The sequence below is a fragment of the Xiphophorus couchianus genome, chromosome 12 (genome assembly GCF_001444195.1).
Source record: "Xiphophorus couchianus chromosome 12, X_couchianus-1.0, whole genome shotgun sequence".
Classification (NCBI taxonomy): domain Eukaryota; kingdom Metazoa; phylum Chordata; class Actinopteri; order Cyprinodontiformes; family Poeciliidae; genus Xiphophorus; species Xiphophorus couchianus.
The window spans coordinates 8754092-8779615 of NC_040239.1; the positions used below are offsets into that span (position 1 = coordinate 8754092).

At 35.6% G+C, this 25524-nt stretch overlaps 2 protein-coding genes across 4 annotated transcripts; both read right to left on the reverse strand.

Moving 5' to 3' along the window:
* Positions 1 to 632: 632 nt before the first annotated feature.
* epgn (epithelial mitogen homolog (mouse)) lies at positions 633 to 2319 on the reverse strand. Its single transcript, XM_028032745.1, has 5 exons — positions 2162 to 2319; positions 1812 to 1943; positions 1360 to 1480; positions 1098 to 1250; positions 633 to 865 (listed from the first exon to the last, which is right to left on the reverse strand). The coding sequence occupies exons 1-5, from the start codon at positions 2193 to 2195 to the stop codon at positions 811 to 813; spliced, it is 495 nt and encodes a 164-aa protein (XP_027888546.1). The 5' UTR covers positions 2196 to 2319; the 3' UTR covers positions 633 to 810.
* Positions 2320 to 6633: 4314 nt separating this feature from the next.
* Positions 6634 to 23800, reverse strand: mthfd2l (methylenetetrahydrofolate dehydrogenase (NADP+ dependent) 2 like). 3 transcript variants are annotated; one of them, XM_028032815.1, is made up of 8 exons: positions 23726 to 23800; positions 18502 to 18686; positions 17426 to 17548; positions 16842 to 16994; positions 14948 to 15055; positions 10174 to 10266; positions 7234 to 7359; positions 6634 to 7099 (listed from the first exon to the last, which is right to left on the reverse strand). In XM_028032815.1, exons 1-8 carry the CDS (start codon positions 23734 to 23736, stop codon positions 6984 to 6986), a joined length of 915 nt encoding a protein of 304 aa, XP_027888616.1. In that variant the 5' UTR covers positions 23737 to 23800; the 3' UTR covers positions 6634 to 6983. The 3 variants fall into 3 exon arrangements, with proteins under 3 accessions (XP_027888616.1, XP_027888617.1, XP_027888618.1); XM_028032816.1 differs by lacking the exon at positions 23726 to 23800 and adding an exon at positions 19100 to 19208; XM_028032817.1 differs by lacking the exon at positions 23726 to 23800 and having other exon boundaries at positions 18488 to 18622.
* Between the last annotated feature and the right edge of the window lie 1724 nt (positions 23801 to 25524).

The window sequence follows — 25524 nt, forward strand, 5'->3', positions numbered from 1 at the left end:
GAAGGTGAATCTCCACCAGTGCATTGACTTCTCTGTTTCCAGAAAAGTTAATTTTTTACCTAACGTAAGTGATACACTGACCTTGATTGCATTGTTTTATAACTAATTGGAATGTGTGTAAGTGACTTTAAATCTGTGTGCATGAACTATGCACACAGATTGGTGGGATTTAAATACATTAAATTGCAAACTACCTAGAATTGCTACACACAACACTAGTTCATCCATTGAGCTCATAAGTCCTAAATAGTGCATCATAGATTTAAAGGCTGATCTACAGCTTAAAGTCTATCTGTTTTCACTTGACATTTTTATGTTATTAAGCTGAAAGGTAAATTATTTAATCTGGTTTTAATAACTGTTTTGTTCATTAATGTTGTTCATCCACCGTTTTCCTTTGGTTTAATTGGTACTCTAAAAAACTATATAAGCAAATGTGTATTACATGCTAAAGTGAAAGAGTGAATGTTTAACACTGTCAACTGCTGTTTAAATGTCGAGAGAAGTACATGCTTTCAAAATAACATTTTTGAAACAGATGTTTTATTTATAATTTATTACAAAACCTTAAATAAAAAAAGAAGGCAAATAATTTAATCAAAATAAAATTACAATAAATAGAATATTTTTCCTCATTTCTTTCAAGGCCAGAACTATCATGGAACTGTTCATAACAAAATTCAGCATTCACATTGTTATTTTAAAATATGTGTATCTCAAGTTTGAAAAACACTTAAAACCTCGCTTTAAGTAATAAAATAAAATCCAGTTCAAGTCGTGCAGAAACATCGTGAAGAGGAGTTCATGATGTCACACCGAAGTCTCTGATTCAGCGGCTTTTATCAGAGGTGCTGATTTTATGCATCTGCAAAGAATAAGACAAAATTCAATGTAATCATTACAAATTTGTTCTGAGAAAAAATAAACTTATGCTCTACAAATAAGAATGCAAAGTCATTAGTGACTATAAATCTTGATTGACACATGTAAAATAGCTATAAAAAGCTTTTTAATGTCTGCATCACAACACGCCTGAACACGAGCAATTTCTTTGGTTCTGCATTAAATGTGTGTCATCAGAGCCCGCAGTTACTTACCTCTTTTTGATAATGCAGCAGAATACAAGACCCAGAATGATGAAGATCATGACACACCCAAAGAAGATGGGAATAACCTTGTCCACTGTTAATGGTCGGTAAGTCAAATCGGTGAAGATCTCGCAGCGTGGGCCGCTGTGAGAAGGCATGCAGCTGTAGAGAAGAAAAAAATGAGTGCATTCCTAAAGCAAACATGAACCAACCTGTGTAAAACTGTTGTTAATACATTAGGACAGGCCAGTGTCATCAGTTGTGTGCTTACATGCAGGAAGGTCGGCGGCTGTCTTGGGGGTAGATGCACTTGCCATCGTTTAAACAGTATTTTTCATTTTCATCTCCACATGGCCTGACTGAAAGCTGGACCTTACTTTGGTCCGTGGTGCCTGAAGAAAAAGACACAGAGAAGAACACTCATGTTAAAATTAATAAACAGAGTCCTTCCAAGTGATGCTGCTATACGAATGTAGAATTAAAATAATTAAAAAGTCTAATACAGACAAAAAAACTAAATGGAAACTTTTTCAGTTGGTACCTGAACAAAAGGCCTGGTTTAATGCAATTCCCTCCTACTTTCATTAAGTGTCAGTTATTCATTACTCATTATTCATATGGAAAATTAAAATAGCTTCAATAAGAAATGATTCAGAAGCAAATTTTGGGGGCCTTTTTGTCTTACATTAATTCTTCCAACATATGAAAACTAGAGAAACGTACTGTTGACTGTCTGGACGGTCAGAGACGAATTTAAGAAAGAGGGCGACACAGTGGTCAGCGTGCCATCACTCAACACCTCAGACGTTCCTGTTGTGGCCAGCAGAAGCAGCACTGTCACTGTGAAGGTGAGAACTGGAAAAAATAAGATATTTTAATTAATATTAGAATAGTGCATGAGTAGCTTAGTTTGAAGTTGTGGTTAAAAAAAGACTTTTAAAAGTACTACTGTTCAACTTCCATGCCCTAAAATGCTGAATTTCAGTTTGCTTACTACCATTTTGCACAAAATTAAAAATCACCGTATGGTTATTATTTCAAAAGTACATATTACAAAAAAGCAAGAAGCTCACCCTTCCTTAGGAATGTCTGTCTTTGTGTGGACATGTTGTCTTCTGTCAGTGAGATGTTTTTTCTGCTTATCGTCTTCTGACTGCTTAGACTTCTGTTCTGTTCAGGCTATATAATGTGCTCCAGTCCTTTGAAGATGTTTCGCAGCCAATCAAACACCTGCCAAGTTTCAACAAAGAAAGAGGCATTTCCTTTGGAGAAAAAAAAAACATCCACATCCTTCTTTTCATTTCATTTCACCTCTGCATGCAGAGGCAGCACCTGTGGTGTTAATTGCTGGCAGGGGTGCAAGTGGTAGTGCAACGGTCACGTGTTCATCTCAAAGCTCCTTTTATTGAAGGTATTCTCTGGAAGCACAGATGCAAGCTAGTAAGAGGCTGAGTGTTTACCTGAAGTATGTCTTTTAGTTTGTTAGAAGTAGCTCCACTGACAATCACCTTTGTTGTAAACATCTCTGTTTCATCAGGGATGAGATTACAAGAGCAAGTTTCTGGCTAGATTCTTGTCTTTGGCTGCCTCAGTGTCTCTGTCCAACAGGTGCAGACAAGATCTTTGTACAACACAAACCGTAAAAGCATAACTGAAAAATGCAAGTGAAGTTGTTTGACGTTAGCAGTGGTTTCTTTCTCCTGATGGTTTAATTCTACAAATCATAACCTGTTTTAATGAGTTATAACTGCTCAATACAAAAAATACCCCCCAAATCCTTGCCAGATACTTTGAATTGATTTGAATGGGATGAAGTTGAATCCAACAGCCAGTGATCAGTCTCCATGGCAACCAAGTGTTTTACTGGTCAATCGGTGGTGGTAGGCTCCACTTCCACTACTATTGGCTAACTACCTAGCCAATCTTACGGCAATAACTTAATATACCTAGGCTTCTATACAGATTTGTGTTTTTGCAAAGCAAAAGTAAGATTTCAAATCTTACTATGTATTTTTGGTCTAGTTTTTAGTGCAAATACCTTAGTACACTTAATATAAGACAAAGCTAACTTACAAATAACTTTTCAGCAAGAAATAGGAACTTGTTTTAAGTCAATAATTTATTAATATTGATGAAAAAATTCTAGATATGAGCACAATCATCTGCCAGTGGAACAATTTTTTTTCTCATTTTATAAGTTAGAATGTATTGCTCCACTGACACATTATTTCACAACAACTTACTGGCTTAAAGAAGCTCCTATAGTGCACCAAGATATTTGAACTAGAAACTAGCCCAAAATTACTTGGTAAGAGTTCATCAGACAGGGTGTATCAGTGAGTATATGAACAGTGAGCTTGGTTGTTGGTGCCATTTTGGTTGGGCCAACTATTTAAAAAAAATCACTAGCCTACTGGGATTTTACCCACAACCATCTCTTGGATTCATGAAAAGTGATCCAAAAAAAGAGAATTTCTTTTCACCTTGTTGATTGCAGGGGTCATATGAGAACAGGCAGACTAGCTGATAAAAAGGTAACAGTACTTGATACAAGTACTCTGCACTACCAAACAATGTGGAATACTATCTCACACGGCACCTTGAAACAGATGGCTACATCAACAAAAGACAAAATTAGAGTACATTCCTGTCAGCTAGGATGAATGGCTAGCATTTGGCATAAACTACAAGACAGCATGACTCAACAGTTCAGGCTTGTGATGGTGTGGGAGTATTTGCTTGGCCAAACTGGGCCCCTTAGTAGCAATTATGACTAAACATCTCAGCCATCCTGGTCATATCCATCCCTTTGTGACCACAGTGTACCCACTTACTGTTCGTTACAATGCACCATGTCTCCACTGAAGTTTCATGGAAGTGATACTGAGAGTGATATTAAGGGGGAAACAATGAAACTGGGTGTAACCCGTTTCATTACCCTCCCCTTGATTGTCAAGACTGTTTGTTGCTACATAACAATCTGAAGTTATTTTTTTTTTAAACCCAAAAAACTAGCATTTTCTTGAGATGACAAGACAAATCTAGCTTGGCTGTTTCAAGTAAACAAAAGTTTGATTCACAAGTCTGAGAAATAAACACATCACAATTAGTTCTTGTAGGGAAAGTTTTTCAGGGCTTTTGTGGTTGAGAGAATTTTTTTTTTCTGGGACCCAGTTTTTACCAAATTGAGGAGACAAGCTAAACCATCCCCATTGCATTCCATTGAAGATTTTACAATGGGTTTTTTTGCCAGTATCCTCTTCAAGTCTAAAAATGTGTGTCAACTATTCTAGCTATATACTGTTTACATAATGAAATACAGTTACATCTAAAAGCAGTGTAGTTATCTGTTGCAATACTGCATGGTCCAGATAGATTTACAGTATTTATTACATCTCATTTGACTGCAGATATTTTGGAAATATTTCTTGATTAAGCCATCCATTTACAATAGCCCTAAATTATAAAACATGGGTCACTATCCTCAGAAAGTTGGGAGACAACAGATGAACAATTCCCAGACTGGTTTTTATTTTCCAGTATTGTGAAACCATATAATTATTGTCACCAGGGTGGGTCATCCTTTTTACGGTACCTGAATTTTATTTTCTTTAGAACTTCCTTAAAACATCTTTTTTTATGATGCAGGTAGCAACTTAAAATTACAGTTTTAACATACTTGTTGAATAGTGTTCCTGTTTTAACTTGTCTAGAATAAAGTCAAACAATAGTTATGATCTGCATGTTGCTGATTCTGTGTCAGTTAATCTCTATTTGAAAAGAAACAAAGGTGGCACTTATTTACACTGTGTGCACAAGTATATCTGGACCATTTCATCAGTTTTTTACACATATTTTCAGACTTATATCTGGAGAAACTTCAGTGCTGAATGGATTTAAGCATAGCGGGTGATGTGTATTTGTGTAATGAGGCAGGGGTTGGCCCATCAAGGACTGCAACCTGCCTGGAGAAACTAGAAGTACAAGATGTTCAGTTTTCAGAGACATGGCCAAGAAAAGACAGGCTGAAACCTGACCAATGCTGAATAAGACACATAAACACAAGTGTCTAGACTAGGCCAAGAAATACCTGAGGACAGATTTTTCAAAGGAACTTATATAATGAGAGCAACTCTTGATGGGCCTGTGGGTGGATCAGTAAGGGGAACAGAGCTCCACTTTGATTCAGACAGCAGTAAGGTGAAAGTGGGATATTGATATGAGCTATTAAAGATGCTTGGACCTCAACACTTAAGGTGAATGAAAACAGTCCACCTCTCTGAACAGTGTCTGCAAGGCTATGTTTGCTGTTGAACAAAAAGTTGCCAACATATCAAGAAACTGACAGACTGTATGAAGGGAAGAAATGGAAGAAAAGAAAAATTAAGGTGGAGATATTGGTCACAAATTTGTTGCTGTTTATTGTTTATTGGAAAGTTTTGAGTTGTTTATTTATAATTATGACTTAAACCGATGCATATTAAACAATGAGATGGAAAAATGTCTTCATTTGATTCCACTTGCATAATAGTTCTGCACAAGTACAGTCACCCAGTAATTGTGCAAATACAGATACATTCCTAAAAAAGTCAAAACTTCACATTTGTTTTCTTAAACATTCATATTGAACGTAGAGCACTGCAGTTGGTGATGAATAAAAATAATCCTTAAAAATATGGTTACCTAATAAATGTGTACAGAGTGTAAGGACAAAGGCAGAAAATGTTGCACACACCAGTTATGGTGTTTTCCTTTCTACAAGTAATAAAAAGATAGATTAGCCTAGAAATTGCTCAATATATATAATTCAGATTTTTGTCATAGGTCTGTTTGCTGTATTCTAATTCCATATTTGTTATCAATACTTTCTGCGCTGTTTTAGAATTGTAGTCTGCCTGTAGTTTTAGCAATGGTAGCGCAGGAAGTGAACAAAGCTGTTCAGTCTTTGTTGGTCACGTTTACAAATATTGAACTAACATTAACAGCTTGGCTCTTCTCTCTTTTAAGTGGAAGATGGTTGTTTACAGCACATACAAGTTCCGGTAAGCTTCTTGCTGTCAAACTGGTGCATTACATATGTCACAGGCAGACGTTAGCAATTGGGTAAAATTTAAAATCCCAACACAGTCCACGCCTCCAGAAAGCAATTGTTTCTCAAAAGCCAAGAGCCCAGACTCTCTGGACAAAGCAAATAGTGTAGGATAAGGGGCTGGATTTTACCAGGTTGGTCTTAACAATTGTCAAAAAGTAAAACAGAAAGAGCAAAAATAAATACCACTGTTCAGCATCTAAAACCAGAGGGAATGTTTCCCAAAAAAAGCAATGCCTCAACCAAAATAAATGATGAGCAAAAGTCTATAAAAAGAAAAACTCTGAACTAATATCATAGAGTTACTCAAACATGCTGCCACCATAAGTAGCACAATGTATTAGTTGTTACCTAGAATATAAAACCTAAGTCTATTTTTGAAAAAAACGTTTACATCCCATGAGTCCAATTACATGGAAATTAAATACTAATAATGAAAAAATAAACCCATTGACGTGGCACTGACTGAAACCCACTTTTATTATGACTTCTTTCTTGCTAATTTTAAGCATATTCAATAAATCAAAACATTGCAGTAGAAAAAATATTAATCTAACATGTACAAAAGCAAAATCTGAATTACAATAATAAAATAAATAATAAATATGGAAGTAAACATGGTACATATCAAGTAGGTTTCCAGGCAAGTATGAAATCTTGAGGTCAAAACTGTTGAAATAAAAGTGTGTAATTGTTCAGCAGAGAGGTTTGTTTTGCGTGTATACTGAAATGTATGCAGGTTATTGCATGTTCATATGCTGTTACCTCTCTGCAATGCAAACTAAAATGAAGGGTGTATACTGTTTTTAATGCATCAGTGCATTTCTGGCAGCAGTCACAGTGTTTTTCATGAGCATGGCAACAGTCATTGGACCCACACCTCCAGGAACAGGTGTTATGAAACCTGCTTTCTCCTTCACTCCTGAAACAAAATACCAGAAACATGATATGGTGTTAAGCAATGGTCTTTATTCTCCAGGAAATGCAAGTGATGTGCAGGTATTAAGATATTTCCTCTGCTGAGGCAATCCTGGCAAAATGTATTGCTTGTTTTACCCTCAAAATCCACATCCCCGATGAGACGGACTTTCCCTGTGTTCTGGTCCAGGATGCGATTTATGCCGACGTCAATAACTGCTGCACCCTTTTTCACCATGTCTGCCGTGATCAGAGCTGGAACACCTGACCAAAGGGGGAACAAAAAGGCATATTTGGAAGAGAAACAGGTTCATAGATTCTCCACCATGTTTAACAGAGAATACAGGTTGATTTTTCATACCTTTATCATTTTTAAATGAGACAATAACCACTTAACATGTAAATATGGTTTTAATGGTTTCTATTGACTGTAAAGGTGATCCTCAATGCTGTAATGAGCTTTGGAGATTTTTTTATGTCCCTTACCATCAGGAATTGGTTTCCTGGGTGAGTCCCTTCTTTTAAGCTCCAGGAACACTCTACAGTGGTACTAATAGCTATTTTTTCTTGAAAAAGCTTTGTAAATATCAAACTGCATTTTCAAAGAATCTATGTGGGGTGTGAAATAATCCAGTTAAATTTTGACCCATCTAAGCATTTTAGACTGTGAAGATGGTCAAATGCAGTCCAGATTTCTTAAAAACTGTAAAATATTTCTTTACTGAAGCCCCAAACCTAAAGCTGCAAATGTAATAGCAACCTTAGTCAGCCATCAAGTACAGGCACAATGTTGTACATTTCTTACTCTGTGCATAACGCTTAGTACCTGGTCTCCATTGAAGGGGCAAAAAAACTGAAAAAAGTTCATGATCAGGCCGCCCTCAAAATTAAGCCAAAATACTTGAGTCAAAAATCACCTTTACTTACCATTCTGCTCTGATCTTAGTCCTTTCATACAAGTCCCAGATACTTGACTGTGACAGCCACGAATTACTAACCACTGCTGTACCTGTTATTATGGATATGGAAAGCTATTTTCTTGTAGCCCTTTTCTGAACACACAGATCAGCACACATCTCCCTTACTATTGTTTTTCCCATTTTCAAGAGTGGCTAAGAGAACTTGGTCAATGTTGTATTATTATTATAAGGGCTGGTTTAACAATAAAAGTAATAGCAACTTAAAAATGTATTGAGAGTATATGTATTGAGTGAGATTAAAAAAAGACAAAAATACTTTATAATGAAACAGACACTGTATATCTCACAAACATAAAATAAACTGAAAGGTTCAGCTTTTCATCAAGAAGAAAAAAAATCCTTTAATGTCGTTGGTTACGGGACATTGGTTACACCCATCGTTGGGGTGTAACCTGGCACCCCCAACGACGTAGTTACTACAGTTTTACACATGATTTATAGTTTCACATTCCAACCCTATAAGACCACCTTGTTCTTCATAACGAGGAATAGAGCTGAGAGACAAAACAATTATCTGGAAATTTCCACATTTGCAATGCAGACTTCAACAAGAACTATTCAAGTAAGGGCTGGTAAGCCTTTTTCATAATCTTCTCCCATTCTTGCAATACCAGCCTGCATAATTCTTTTTATGCAAATTCAAAGAGTCTAAAGAATTAAGGAGTGTACAGCAGAATCTACACCTGCTTAGGTAGAGGAATCATAAAAGGAGAATGGATTCTGGGACAGTAAACAATTTACATTCATATGAAAATGAAATAAATAAAAATGTTTGGTTGCATATAATATAAAGTTTAAAAAATTTTAACAAATATTTAACAAACTGCTTCCCAAACTGCATTTATACTATATCTAATATATTTCTGTAAGCAAAGTGTATTTATATTGACACTTTTCATTGATAAAATCACAAAGAGCATCACAGTAAAATGAAGATCCATCCATCCATCCATTTTCCGTTCACCCTTGTCCCTAATGGGGTCGGGAGGGTTGCTGGTGCCTATCTCCAGCTACATTCCGGGCGAGAGGCGGGGTACACCCCGGACAGGTCGCCAGTCTGTCGCAGGGCAACACAGAGACATACAGGACAAACAACCATTCACACACACACTCACACCTAGGGAGAATTTAGAGAAACCAATTGACCTGACAGTCATGTTTTTGGACTGTGGGAGGAAGCCGGAGTACCCGGAGAGAACCCACGCATGCACAGGGAGAACATGCAAACTCCATGCAGAAAGACCCCGGCCGGAAATCGAACCCAGGACCTTCTTGCTGCAAGGCAACAGTGCTACCAACTGCGCCACTGTGCAGCCCGTAAAATGAAGAATGAAAATAAAATGACCAAAATCCACAAATAAAATAAATTAACAAACAGAAGTATGAAAACAGTAAATAAAAATCACAAACAACAAACTAAAAGATTCATTCAAGTCCAACTGATAGCTTGACTACGTGAAAGTGACTCAATCTGTTCTTTGAAAAGTAAATTAACTCAGTACTCAGATTACTTTTTACAGCTTTAATCAATTACAGCAACAAATGTTTATGACTTTTAATCAGATTTTGTAAAATCTGACCTATTCTATTATAACTTTACCTTTATTGTCAACTGAGGCTGGGCAATATGTGACTATAAAATAATACTACAATTACTTCTACTAATATATTTCATTTAAAATAACTTTTTAAAACTCTCCAGGACACTCCACAGAAAAAGTTATATTAAAATTAAATTAAGAGTATTTTTCTTGAGCATTGTCCTAGGCAATGAATTTAGATGAAAACAGGACTTGGTGTGGTACAAATCATAGACTAGAAAATATGTGAAATCCATGATTTCACCTAAAAACTAAATTATTCATGGATATATTCTGTTTGCGCTATATTTGATTTTGAGTTGTTACACCCAAAAGCATAGGTAAGGTAAGAATTATTGCATTTAGTAAAAATTGGAATAATAGTACTTCCATTTCCTCAGTTACCATTTAATTCAAACTTACTACCATCTTGTAGCCATGAACAAACACATAACTGAACTATGAAGATAAATACTGTAGTAAAAAATCTCTCTCTTTCTCTGGTAGACTTTAATTACCTGCCGCTGCAATGATGATGTCAGCCAGCATAGTAAGTTTTTTCAGCTGATCCCTTGGTGTACATCTGTGAGCGATCGTCACTGTGGCATCACCTGAGAGGCAAAGAGGAGCTTTTAGGTTGAATTAAGCAACAAAAATAAACTATTTTTTATCTAATGAGGGAAATGGTTCTATGTTTTATGTAAATTTAAGTTAGTGAATATGGGAATGGAAACGCAGATTTATCCTTCACAATGCTAAGATGTTAACATTGCAAGAACATTACACTGAGAATAGGGCAGAACTCTAAAACTTAGTAAAAACCACATTTACTGTCAATGCCATAATATACTTATGTTTTCACAAATTTTATAGATCTCAAAAACGGCATGTACGCCAATGAATCCAAGTTTCTTCACTACAGTGTGTGGCCCTTGTGACTAAGGAAGTCTTAGAAAAGAAAATAGAATGTATCACGCTGGAACATTTTTGGGTAAGATAAAGAAAATGATGTAAGGTACGACAAGTCCCAGCACATCGAACCTCCGAGTCGCATTACGGATGAACTGTTATCTGACCTTTAAAACATGCATTGTAGGGACACATCAGTTTATACAGTCATGCTGTAGGAATTTGGCTTATTTTAATGTCATTGCAAGAGCTTAGTATGCAAAACAAGTGCAAAGGTTGTGCTTCAGTTTCATCAGCAATGAAACTTATATTATGAATTGGTAAATATCTAATAAAAATAATTCAAATGGTAAAAATAATATTAAGACAAATGTGATTTTTTTTCCTGAGAGACTATGAGCACTGTGCAATTCAGTTCTATGCCCTTGCTTTTATGCATAAGATTTGTTTCCTTCTACTTAAGAAAATATCTATTATACTTAGATTATGCCGCAGGGATGAGATTATTGCTGGTTTCATAGATTACAAGAGTAATTGTACAGTATTACTGTACAGTTTTATTTCAACTACAGGTAGTTAAAATGAAATTACCACATTGCCCTTGAACATTTTTCTATTTTAACTCGCTTCAGTTGACAGGATTTTGTTTTGTTTTGTTTTGCTTTTCTTTGCTTTTTTATTCTTTAGCCAAATAAAGACCACAATGTTTGACTGCAGCTGGTGGTAGAGAGTCATTCGGGAAGCATGCATATCTTTCTTTTGGCATGTCATGTTGGAGTCAAACCACACACTGAGGAAAACTGAGCGCAAATAGATAGACGGGGCTTATAGTGCCAAGACTGATAGTGTCTTAGTAATAAAAAACTGCAATTAATGAGGTTAAACTCTCTTAAAAAAAACACTGATGTATTAAGTGTGAGTTGCTAATACAAAGTAGGCTATTTGAAGAGAGGTGTTTGGAGAGGGATAGGAGTGCTGAAATTCCCATGTGTCAGTATCAATAATTTGAAGTTTATTGTTTTGAATTTGCTTTCTCTTATGCTGTATCCCCATTTTATTTTGCTCTTCTTTCTTTGCATAATTATCAATTTCGGTCAGGGATATGAACATAACTATTGTAAAGCCTGTACGACTAAAAAAAGAAAAACTTTAATAAACAAACTTTATTCTTTTATAAATACTTTGTAAGTATTTAGTCTGCACAAGATGACACTCACTCAGACAGGAAGTAAAACCATTAACTAAAAACAGAGCTGTGCCACAATTTGATATACATTTTTGCAAGAGGAATATTTTACTATGACACAAATGGTAAATGCACCTTTGAATGTATCACAGGGATGGATGATATTGACTTTATCATAGTATTTGGTGAGTATTTATTGTACAATAACTTTGCCATATTTTGATTTATAATCACTTTGTATGTACATAATAGTTAGATGGAACAAAAATGGTTCAAACAGCAAACCTAACGCACATGCTCATGTTTCTCATAACTAGAACAAAGAAACGATTTTGATTCATTGATAACATTTCAGATCCTATGGTAGTATTTTTCTTTCCTCTGCTATATGACACAATAGTTGCCCATTCCTAATGGACCCTGCATCTTAGTCCGTACAAAAGTATCAATAGCGTTTACACACAATTAATTGAAACTTTTTGTGATGTATTTGCACCTATCATTTATATCCTGGAAGAATTTTCTAAAATTTGAACAAAGTTGTGGTAAAAAGGTGTTGAAACAGTTACAACTTGATCAATGATTTATTTAGGCACAGTCAGAATGTTATTTTTGTTTGTGTATTTTGCATCAACTTTATGGTCACCTGCTGTGAACAGTGTGCTTTACCTTTTATTGTTGGTAATTCTGAGATCCTTTTCCAAATTAAGATTTAAGTATCCATTGAAAAAGATCTGGAATAGTGCAGCTGAGGGCTAAAGTATGCCTTATATCAAATCTACATAGAATGGTTTTTTTTTACCATGAACACCTAAAATGATGAGAGAGTTGGAGGCCAATTGTTGCTCAGTGTCTTACCCAAGGTCGCATGTAGAGGCTAGAATTGATTCATTATTCTTCTGACTGGCAGAAAACTGTTCTGTTTAATCCACCCGAGGCTTCAATATCAAGGAAGAAAAACTTTATCTGTCTGCAGATGAATCCGGTCATGTTTCAATCTAGCACACACCTGCCAACTGAATAACGCATATAGTTTCTGATATATATTAAGAGGGTATATATTATGGAGGGTCAGTAAATGTTTCAAGTCTCTGGATCACTGGCTGTTCCGTCTAAACTGTTCCTATTCCTGCTGGTCTGTTTTTATAAAACGGAATTAACCACAAAGAAAAAATAAGTGAAACTGTTGAAGGAAGAGCTACTTATTAGGTAAAGATTTTTGCTCCTGTAACTGATAAAAACCACAGAAAATTAATTTGTGTGGACAACCTTTAAGCCGCCTACACTGATTGCAAGGGTTTCACCCAAGTATGAAGGCGTGGGGAAACCAGGAGCTCACTGCTGCACATGCTATAAGGTTCTACTGGAATTTTACATATCCTTTCATCTGAAAAGGGTTGAACCACATAAACAAGTTCTCACAGAGTCTTGTGTTAACAGATACCTGTTTTGCAGTGACACATAGATAAACTCATGCAACTGACAACCAGCTGTATTAATGACAACAAAACTGATTTTTAACATTGAAATAATCATATAAGCTATAATAATATGGTAAAATTGTCTAAGATATAATTCACATATCTTCAACAACATAGGTAAATGTAAGATTAATGAAAATATTTTCTCTTTCATTGAATCTCCATTCAGCTCTGAAATTTAGATGTTAGACTATCAATTTCAAATAAACAACATAAAGACATGGATCGCTCCTGGGCTGTCAACAGTTGCTGGTGGTGGTGCTTTTATGTTGTCAAGGGTATTTTTGGCACACTTTGGATGCCATAGAACCAACTAACAATCAGCTAAAACCAACAAGCTACAGACGTATTGTTGCCAATAACATCAATCACTTCACATCACAGATTATCTATGAGTATATATGTTTTGCTTGATCATTCTACCATAATAATGTACCATGTCACAAACTTGAATTCTTCTGAAAATGATTTTGACTTAACTGAACTCGAATAGCTTCCACAGTCACCATATCTGAATCTAACAAAACACCTCTGGGATGTAGTGGAACAAAACTATGATAGTAGTGTTGTTCTATCATAGAACAACACTATTTATGATGCAAATTCGAATTTGCATCATAAATGCAAGTACCAGCAAGTACCAGCATCAAAAATGCTGAATTTATGCGTAAATTCAGCCAACAACGTTGCATCAACATTGCGAAGCTGTCATGCTGATATGGATCCCAGATTTTTGAGGAATGTTTCAGAAACATTGTTGAATTTATAGCAAAAAGAATTAAATTAGTCTCGAAAACAGGGTCCAATCTGATTTTCCTAATGAAGTGGCCAGTAAAAGTGTATATATTTTAATAAAATGTGATGGCATGAATATAATCTTTGTATGTTTCAGTCAACTTATTCAGACCAGCACAGAAATTACCAAGTAACCCATTTACAGAATGTGTCTACATTTTTAAAAGGTCCTGAACCATGAAAGAAAAACAGCAGTTAGAAATAAATCTCAAAACAGTTCATTCAAAAACTGGTAAAACTGGTAAGAAATTTGTTTTCTTTACTGGTTTCTTCCGCTCTAAGGATTCTTGGAAACTGAAATCTGGAATCAGCTAAAGAATTTCTGATTGGTTGGGACTGCCACAGACTGGCTGTATATAATTTGCTTTAAACATGTAAAGAAATGTAACTCCCTAGAGCCCTTTACTTATTTTCTTTATTGTAATTTCTTAAATGAGATCAGAAACCACAGCTTATTGCATTCTTTTATTATACTGCTTAGCATATGTATTGCACCTTGGGTCTCTTTATCCTGTCATATTGCTGAACTTTGACAGTTAAAGTAAGTCTTGTTGCTTAATGCAGGCAACACCTTTTCAAATCCGTTTCTTCCTTCCTGCACCCATATAAGGACTGGATCCGTTTCCCAGTGGTGCAGAGTGCCAAATGTTTCGCCCTGATTAAGGTTTTCACACTCCCTTCTTTTTATCCAGCAGGACATGCATCAGCATTTTTTATTTATTTTTTGATAAAAAAAAAAGGCAAGGAGTCATTGAAGTGTACATTCATATCCTGACAAAAGCTTAAAGTATCAATTATTCTTTAGGGAAAACCAGGATGGTGCAATTTGAATTTTCTATGAAGATGTTGGTCATATTATTGGGCTGACTAACTTAGATTGGTGGAACAGATAAAAGAATAAATAGAAATCACTTAGCTTACCTCCAGGGCGTTCATGGTTGCGATCGGTATGCAGCAACATAGCAATGGGCATTCCAACATTTTTGGAGCGACCAGCAACCAAGACATTCTTTCCCACTGTCTCAATTCCTGTGTAAACACATTCCCAGGAAAGAAAATGACATTTTTTTTTCTTAAAAATCACCCTGATCTTAAAGATCTACCGATATTTTGTTGCAAATTTTTATGTCAGGTTGCCTTTTGAACTGGAGGGCTGCACAAACAAGTTTTGTGTAACTTTGTCCTTTTTGAAACATTGTATTTAGGTTGAATACTATAATACAAACAGTGTAGCTTTGTTTGATGTTAAAATGGTGTAGCATAAAACTCCACAAGAAAACCAAAAAAATCTTTGGGTTCAGAGGTTAGATGTAGATTTTGGAACTTCTGCTACAAGCAAACAGCTGCAGACTGAAGCCAATGGACTCAGTTATTTAAAGAACAAAAAGGTAAACCTTAAATCCATAAAATTTATGTCAATTAAAAATGTTGATCACACTAGAAATCAGCTTTTTTTTTGCTCTTAATCAACACATTATAAATTAGGTTGGCAGAGCTCTTGATAGAAGAACATTTAAAAAAATAAAATCACTGATTTATAAAATTAATGTCTAATTTCTTTATTATCATAAATTGTTACTCCAAAACGTACTATAAAAAACAATGCATCAAGAAATCCTTTAATACCTTTAAAGGTTTTTTCTTGTCCTTCATTTATATCTTTACCGCCAATTTCTTGCAGCAGATAGAAACCTGCATTTTGCGCAATGTTTTTCACCTCCCATCGGTGACATTCTCTGAAGCAACAGTTACCTGAACTGAACTTTACTGATCAACAGCCAAGTTTGACTGGAGGTTTTTGGGCACAACCACTAAACATTCTTTCTGAGTTTGTTGTTGGTGTAAGAAAATTTTCCACTATTTCATTTATTTATTTCAATTGAAGGGTTATAATTTTACATTTGTAAAATAAATTATATTTATAGGATTAAATCAAAGAGCTACATATCTATTTTCTGAGAAAATCCTGGAGCTTTAGACGTTGTCAGTGGTGCTCAACAAACTGTTACAAATATACATTTCTAAAAGATAAACTAGGTGACAGGATTGTCAACCATTGGCTAATGGTTGACTTTTTACTATAATTTCTGTGCCAATTCTAATATGGGGGCTGCACAGTGGCGCAGTTGGTAGCACTGTTGCCTTGCAGCAAGAAGGTCCTGGGTTCGATTCCCGGCCGGGGTCTTTCTGCATGGAGTTTGCATGTTCTCCCTGTGCATGCGTGGGTTCTCTCCGGGTACTCCGGCGTCCTCCCACAGTCCAAAAACATGACTGTTAGGTTAATTGGTCTATCTAAATTCTCCCTAGGTGTGTGTGTGTGTGTGAATGGTTGTTTGTCCTGTATGTCTTTGTGTTGCCCTGCGACAGACTGGCGACCTGTCCAGGGCGTACCCCGCCTCCCGCCTGGAACGTAGCTGGAGATGGGCACCAGCAACCCTCCCGACCCCATTAGGGACAAGGGTGAACAGACAATGGATGGATGGATGGATGGAATTCTAATATGGCACATCCATGCTATGTTGTGCATATTGGAGAGACTATAACACAGAATAAAACTGACACAGCACTTACTAAACTCAACACAAGAAGAAACTAATTTAAAAAAAAACACCATTTATGAAAAGATCAAACATGATCAGAATTATGAAGATTTTACAAATATGGTTACTAGCAGGACTAGCAGCAAGGAATGGTTATATTACCATGAGAGCTAGTAGATCTTTACTGCCCTCTAGAGGATCAATTGTTTCAGAACAAGTACAAGTAAACAAAATGAAAAAGACGTAGGTGAAATTTAGAACCCTTGCTTGTTTACCTGCTCTTTTGATCATCTCCCAGACAGCTGCAGGCGTTGCAGGTACCATCGATCTCTGGTCCAGGCACAACTTTCCAATATTCACAATATGGAAACCATCAACATCCTTCTCTGGAGCGATTGCATTACACACAGCTCGCTCGTTGATGTGCTCTGAAGAACAGTGTGAAAAAAATACATATGATTACATTAACCCTAAATATTATTAGTTTTCGCTACTTTTTAAAAATATATATTTGTCTATTTATTATTTAATTTATTTAACTATTACTAAACCGACCAATGTGTCTGATAAAGGTCAAATTAAATTACAAGTTAATTGCAACAGTATAAAAAGCAACAAAAGATGGGGTATTACTTAAATGTAAAAATGCTAGTTATCACTTTATTTGATCTTAAGTGATCAAATAAGTCCAAAAGGAGTGTTAAAGCAATTTTTCTTATTAGAACAGAATATACTTTATTGATCCCCAAGGGAAGCTACTCCATCCAAGGTGTTAAATGTTAGTTAGTACACTATGCACTACATAGTGCCCACCTCTTAACTTGGATAACTAAATCTCCAAAGTGTTCTGTTTGCTTACCTGGAAGTGGCAGCTGCACCAGGAGACCGCTGACCCTCCAGTCACGGTTCATCTTATCGATCAGCCCCAGTAACTCCTCCTGGGAAACTGAGCTGGGCCGAACCACTGTCTCACTGGAAATACCTGGAGATTGTCAAATATAACACGATGAGCAATAAACAATGTACTTTTAAATACAGTAGTCCTGCTCTCATGATCTGAAATCTATACATTATTATAAATTATGTTTGCAAAACAAAGAAAAACGAATTATCTGTCTTAATTTGTATGTTCACATAAGGCTGACATACACATGCATCTCAATAGAGCATTGAAACGTTAATTTGTTTCAGCAATTAGATTCTAAGAGGGAAACTCACATATTACACAGATTCAAGAACACAGCAATACACATCAAAAATATTAATTTCTGTTTGTTTAATGATAACAGATTGCAGTAAATCAAAGTCCAAACATTTCAAGAATTCCTTTTGTTTGGGTTTTTTTATATATATGAAAATTTGTCCATGTATTACAGTACAACCCACAATACCTGGTGATTTAGAGATTTATTTTAACCTTCAAATAGGTACTCTATTAGGAGCCCAGGTAAGACACTTCTGGTGTTGTCACTAGCAACACAAGGAATGTGACAGCCCATTTCAGCTCATGCCCTAGATTTGTGGTCTACCTTGAAGCACTGACTCCTGGCACATTCCACAAACTGTGAATCTCTGACAAACTCTTGAATGTTTTTTTTCTTTCAACTGAATTTTTCAAGACTGTGTTTGGATTCACCAGATTCTTTAACAATGATCTTCTGTGGAGGGTGTCACTGACTACCATCAGGTCAGCAGTCTTCAAAATGATGTGTAGCCAGTAACATAGTTATAATATGGCATTTGTGAGATAAATATCCGCTCTCTATTTTGTTTATTATTTTAACATTATAAAGACAAATTAAACATATTCTGTGTGTAAATATTCAAACAGAATTAAAGAAATTGTGTATTCAAACTTAATGAGATGCATGTGCATGACTGCACCATACACAGTGAGGAAAGTGTTGAGAAAGACACACACTGCTCATATCTGACCCAGGATGGTGGCTGCCCGGGTCTTGTTCTTAACATAGGTATGACTGGCTGGGTCATCTCCGACTAAGATTACGCCAAGGTGGGGCCTCATGTTGCCCTGAGCGACTAGCTCTTCCACATCTCGCTGGATTTCTCTGTGAATCTGACGGGCCAACTCTGTTCCTGAAATCACCACAGCACTGTGCCTAGAGAAGTTTAAAGAAAAGAAAAGAAAGAATTTATTTTTGAGAACAGCAACTGAAATAAAACTGTTATTTAAAATGTATACATATTTAGAGTACATATTTTATTTTTTGAGAGAAAAGATTTTGGCGATTGAAAAAATTCTTACTGACTATGAAAGTGTCAACTGTTCTTAGTAACCTTTTTCCATGGATATGGCTATACATGGGGGGGGGATTTAAACGTAAAATAACTAATAAATCTAGTATAAAGTATCACACGGAGAGCACCTGTGACTTAAACAAACGTTGTATCTGTCCTTCAGCAATGTCACTGAGTAACCGATACAAATGGTATAGTGAATGTGAACATGATTAGCAAACACTCGTTTCTAAGTAAGTTTGTTTTCCCCCCGTGCCGTTCAACGCCCATTTACCTTGCGCCCTCTACCGGTTACAGTGAATACTGCTGACAGTTACAATCCTTCCTCTGACATCTGACGTACGGTACTCGCACTGATTCCACCGGTGCCGAAACGCCGCTCTCCATCCCTTCCGTTTATTTCAACAAAACATGGCACTATTTTCAATGTGACAACGTTTACCTTCTCACAGAGTCGTACAGATGCCTCCTTTGACTCTCGTACTTTCTGTGCATCCGCAGTTTGGCACGGCAGCAGTGAAAGTGTGCAGTTAACGGTGAGCAAATCCTGAAGGAGGAGCGTAGAGGTGAAATAGAAGCCGCCATATTTGTGCGTGTGGACGTCGCGCGTGTGTACGTGCGTGCACAAAAGGGGATGGGTAATATAGGTTCTATTTGAAACATGTTCTACATATAGTATGTTTTGATTTTTAGTAAGAAGAGGCGTTTAGGTGTTCAACCGTCAAATAAATATTTACGTAGAAAGGTATATAAAAAATAACAGTTATCAAACATAATCTAACATAAAAAGCTGTTCAAGGCAGAGCATACAAAAAAGCATATTTCAGTGATGAGAAAAAATATTGCTACAACAATTTCTTCCTGCGAGATCATATTACTTGAAGCAACCATATGCATGTAACCCTAAATATGGTATGAATGGGAAATAATAATGAAGACAAAAAGTAGAAAAACAATAGAAACACTTAGACCAAGTGTGAACAATTATATACAGCTTTAGTATTTTTTTAAAGTCTCAACAACAATGGTATCTCTTCCTACAATTCTGATTGTAACGTTTTTATTTTGAACTATTGACATAAAAATAATTTCCAGAGAACATTCTAGAACGGCAGTTTGTTTTTTAATAGTCAAAAGTGTGTTTCCTAATCAAACCTTAATATTGGGAGCACAGCCTTAAAAAGTATTTTCTAAATGAAGCACTAATACATAATATGTATTATGTCAAACTGGTGTAATTGGAAGCATTTAGTCCTTGTTGCACCTTTAGATAGTTGTATTTTTAAATTAGACTGTAGTTTGTACATGATTCTCCAGAATAACTGGATACTCAAATAAGGGTGCTACACTAATTTTACACAAGATGGGAGCAAATGTTTGTTTTATTAAAGATAGAATAGCAATATTCTTTATTGTCTCAGAATCAGGAATTGTATGTGCAAAAGTGACATGAAATCGAAGCATTAGACTCACACAAAATAGAATATATTATATGTAAAAAACAGAATAAAGAATACAAATGAAATGGTGTAAATTAAAAAAATAAATAAATAAATTGTGTCACACCTGATAATTTAGGAGCAGAAAAGGCATCTCTGTCTGTTCTTTCTACGATTTAAGATATTTTTGATCCAAATAGTTACTTAAAACTGATTAAAGAAATCCACTGGGTTTTTTTTTTATGTATAAAAATAGCATTTACACTAACGTACAAAAGTTTTTGAAAATATCTATGAAAATGAATAATTTGTATGAGAATAAAAATTAAGATATGGTTAAAAAAGGAATTATCAGTTATCACTCATACTGTACCGCAAACTCACAGGGATTTACAATTATAGAAAATTTGCCCATTGGTGACTTTTGGGAGTAAGACGGACATTATTGGTGAAAACTCTGGTATGATTTTATATCTTGACTCTTGTTTATCTTTGGAAGTAATAAATCTTTGCACCATCATAGCACTTCCTTGTAGCTCAAAGCACAGATACTTTCATTAACTTTCAGATTCATACATTAAATATGTGCAAATATTGACATGAAAACATGATTCTATTGTTATTTTTCTGTATTAACATAAACCCTGCCTACCCCATTACATCCATCTAGAGGTCATGCAAACATTAGCCAATATTTTCCAGCACATATGCATACATATGTTTTATATATATGCATATAAAACTGTTACGTTTTAATGTTGTTGTGCTGCTCCCTATATGTTCAGGGCAAGCTTGTAAACTAACATGCACCAGTTACTCAGCTCTATATAAAGCAACACCATGGTAAATGTTTAAGTTTAACAACCAGTATCACAGATGTGTGCATAATGCAGCATACTATTGTTAAAAAGGAAAAAAAAAGAAAAAATTACAAGAACATAAATAATTTTGTAAAAACTGTCTCAATGTCAGACACTAGAGGTTTCTAATGTATTTAAGTACCAGGCTTGGCAAAAAAAGAAAAAAGAAATAGACAAGATTTTGAGTCTTGTTTGTTTTTAGCAGTTCATAACACTTAGTTCTGGTTGAAAACAAGTTATTGATTTTAAAGACTGTGGAACACATGACACATTTAGAGTAAAGGTTTGTTTGTGTGGTGGGAGTGGTGGTAGAAATCTTGGTAAACACCGCACCCAAACCAGGCCTGCCTGGACATGAATTTAAAGAGTACATAAAAACCAATCTGCAGTTTTTAATATATACATGTTTGATAGGCAGATTTATATTATGGTTACACAACTCAAAACACACACAAACACAGACCTCAAAATTACTTTTGATTTTCCAGTAGCAAACAAACTCCGTTGTAAATATTACAATAGCCATCTGGACCTCAGAAGGAATGAGAGAACTCAGAGAAAGTAAAAATAAAGTCGATCAGGTTGATGCAGCTGTGATGTAGCTGTGATATTTGTTGTGTAACTGTGAGACTGCTGACTGTACATCTCAAGCACAGGATGCTGACCCTTCGGTTCTGAGCTACGTCTGATGCAGCAGCATACACAGTCTAAACCCTGAGCTAAACCTGACAGCTTCGGGTAGGTTAGATGTTTTTGCAGTATGATCTTTACAATAAAGAGATGCCACAATTACTGCACATATGTACCAGAGCAAAGCAATTCACACACACGTAGAAGATAAAAACTTGGAAGTCATGCCATAAATGTATTACTTTATATGAAGTTTGGATATTTTATTTCCTTAATAACATAAATTATTTTGAACTACTCCTGTGTTTACTCTAGATATATTTGGCTGAAATACATATTTTTGTAACAATTTATGACCAAAAAAAGTCAAAACAGGAAATCTAAAATGGGGTGAATACCTTGTCACTGTACAATCCATGTGGAAGCAGCTTTACCTGCTGAAACATTTTCATAATTTGATCTGTGTAAGTATTTGCCCTTTAATTTTGTATGTTTTTCCTCATTTTGATCTGAGAAAAAGTTCCACAAAGCCAGAATATTCAGCATATTTTTTTATTTTTTTTGCAGCAAAGTAGAAGAGCTAACTAAACACCTGGTTTTGCTTGCAGATGTTTATTAAGAGAATGGACTCCTGTTGAATACTATTGTATATTCTACAGTTATAAGATTTCACAATATTATATTGTCAGAAATTAAACTTAATGTGTTATAGCTGTGACTTTAAAAAAAACATGGCTTCAATGTGTGTACCTGAACAAACTGTCAGAGTATTAAGTTGTTCTGGTCTAGAACAATAATTTACTGGTGCAGTCATGCCTCAACAATTTCCAATAAATGAAAGGAGAAAATCTGTTTCAGGTCAGACTTAATTGTGTTAACTTGATCTTATAAGGGTTTTACAACCTTTCTTGGAAGAGAAAATTCAAACAAGAATTGGCACAAATGGATTACTGTTTGTTTTCTGTTTCGGTTATTAGGCATTTTGATTAAACGGAGAAATCTTGTTGAAGTTTAAGCTCATTTAATTGCCCTAAAACGCACCCCTCCTTCTTCTCTCCCACCCACTCTCGCCAGTTGTTGACTGGCGCGGACGGTTACATAACATTTACGCCTTAATCACGAGGCTACCATTAAAGTATATGCTGGTGTTAAGCCGAGAAACGCATGCCTGCCGAGAATTACATGCCCAGTCGCGGGAACGCGCATAGCTCTAAAAACTCTCGCAGATTGATGAAAAAACGGACTGAAATATGACCAAAGAGACAACTCTTAAAGATATTCGTAACATTATGTTTCTTAACCATGAAAGCCCTAAAATTGTGGGTTTTATTTCGCAGATGAATTGAAATAAATAAAGTTTTGACACCTTTATTGAGGCATATGAGTCGAACGTTTTATAGTCAGTTTCTGAGGAATATGTTGTCCGCAAATGGTTTGCTATTGCTGGGCTTCAGATGACGTAGCATCAAAGTCACCCAATGCAGATGGAGGCAGGAAGTAAAAGCGGCCCGTTTACTTCTGTTGAGCAAAATGCCTAAAGTTTGTGTCATGTACAATTGTTCTAACCAATGGAGAGAAAGATAAACGTTATTTTTCGTGTTTCGAACGTAGTTGGTCACAAGGGAGTTAATTTAAAAAACTTACCGAAAAAAGACAAGAAAACTGCTTCAACAATCTACGGCTAAAAACACCTGCGGAAACTAACAATGTCAGAGTTTGCAGCGCCCACTTTCTAACAGAAACGCTCGCACTGTTTAAATTGTATTTTCAGATATTTTATTGGGCAGGTACTTAGAAGAATAACCATTCAAATGTAAGGTAAGATAAGTTATTTTTACGCCCTAGCTTGATAGTCCCCAGAGTGCTAACTTTGTTAGCAGCTAGCTCAGTGCTGAGTCCCGGACAGAAAGTATGTTTATTCAGCGGGACTTTCATGCGAAAAAAAAGCTGAATAAATTAGATTTAACCTACCATACAGCCATACAGTCAGTGAGCCGTGACTATTCCCCCGCACGGTTCGTGTCTGGACACGAACACGGGGTTTCGGTAGATCGCAGCGAATAGTTTACCTACATTGGACGTGAATCCACAACTCAACATACAACTCCAGCATGAATTTGGGTTTACAGAAGCTAAATAAATTTACCACTCTTATAGAAATAACATGGGTTAGTTCGTTGTTAGCATTAGCATTGTTGTGGTAGACTAATTACTTAAAATAGCACAACTCACTACTCATCTGGCAGAAACAAGTCGATAGTAATTTAATGCTTCTTTTGATCCTAACTGCTTGGCCCAACCTGAAACTAAATGATTGTATTCTCCAGGTTTTTGAAAACTTTCTTCTGGCTCGTAGTTATGAACTCTGGAGAACCAGATAGTTAGTTATGTGGATCACCTCGACATTGGGTAAATCCTTAAGATTATAAGACAATATGTGTATCCCATGTATACTGTCCTGCTGATTTGAAAATTATACCAGTAGCTCAGAGAACAACTAATTATGTAGAAAAGGTTAAATTCCTCTTAACTCTTTACTTCTCCATGTTAGCAGGGTGATGCATTTTTTTGGCAAAGCCTATTATTAGCCTGTCAATATCTGCATGCCCTATCTATTTTCCCCAAATATTATCCTATTGATATGAAACTCCTACCAGCAGTTAAGGGAAGAAGTGTGATTTTGTAGAAAAAATATTTCACTATTAGCTCTTTATTTCTTCAGGTTTGGAGGGGATGCATTTGTTGGCAATATGGATTTTGTGCCTGCCAATATCTGTATTCCCTGTCTATTTTCCATAAATATTGTCTTATTGATATGAAACTCATGCTAGCAGTGAAGAGAAAAAGTGTGGTTATGTACAAAAAGTTATTTCACTCTTTACTCTATTTCTCCATGTTGGCATGTTTTTTTTTTTTTTTGGCATAGCCAATTATTAGCTTGTCAATTTCTGCATGCCCTGTCCATTTTCTCCAAGTATTATCCTATTGATATGAAACTCTTACCAGCAGTTCGTAGGACAAATGTGATTATGTATAAAAAGTGAAATCCCTTTTCTCTCTTTATTAATCCATGTTAGCAGGGGGATGCATTTTTTTCGCCTAGCAAATCACTAGCTTGCCGATACCTGCATGGCCTCTCTACTGTATATTCACCAAATATTATGCAATTGATATGAAACTTACACCAGCAGTTAAGAGAGCAAACAAATGTGATTATATAGAAAATGTTATTTTACTTTTAGCTCTTTATTTCTCTAACAGGGGCATGCGTTTTTTGAAAATAAGGATGTGGGTCATCTGAAACTTCCATGTCCATTTTGTGTAACTTAATTATTTAATGTTATGCATTAATTGTTCTATTTTGTATTTAACTGTCGGTTATCATAATTTCACTATTGTCACTATTGCAAGGATACTAAAAGAAATAGATCTGACAATGCAACCGTGATAAATGTAAAACATGTACAAACAATTTATATTTTGGTTTTATGAAGAATTAAACATTTTTAATTTTTTTAAAGTCTTTCAATAGACATTAAGATGACTCAACCATGTAATAAATCAATAGAATTCATAAACTACATTCTATTTCAGGCAGAAATGCACAGTTTAAGTTAGCCAAAACTGTTCATCATCTTAAAAGTTCTACTCATACAAAATAGCATCAGATTAATGGCAATGTGTTTAGTAGGCCACCACTTTCATATTGACATTTATGTTTACATCAAAACCAGGACATGAAGTAACATCTATACAAACATCTTGGTAGA

Bases quoted from the DNA above. Each gene is read 5' to 3' on its own strand.
- epgn (XM_028032745.1), bottom strand. From the start codon at position 2,195: ATGTCCACACAAAGACAGACATTCCTAAGGAAGG. The intron at 1,944-2,161 runs GTGAGCTTCTTG...TATTTTTTCCAG, and splicing joins ACAGACATTCCTAAGGAAGG to TTCTCACCTTCACAGTGACA. The intron at 866-1,097 runs GTAAGTAACTGC...TATTCTTTGCAG, and splicing joins TGCTGCATTATCAAAAAGAG to ATGCATAAAATCAGCACCTC.
- mthfd2l (XM_028032815.1), bottom strand. The intron at 16,995-17,425 runs GTAAGCAAACAG...ACTGTTCTTCAG, and splicing joins GGTGCAGCTGCCACTTCCAG to AGCACATCAACGAGCGAGCT. The intron at 15,056-16,841 runs GTAAACAAGCAA...GTGTTTACACAG, and splicing joins GGAGATGATCAAAAGAGCAG to GAATTGAGACAGTGGGAAAG.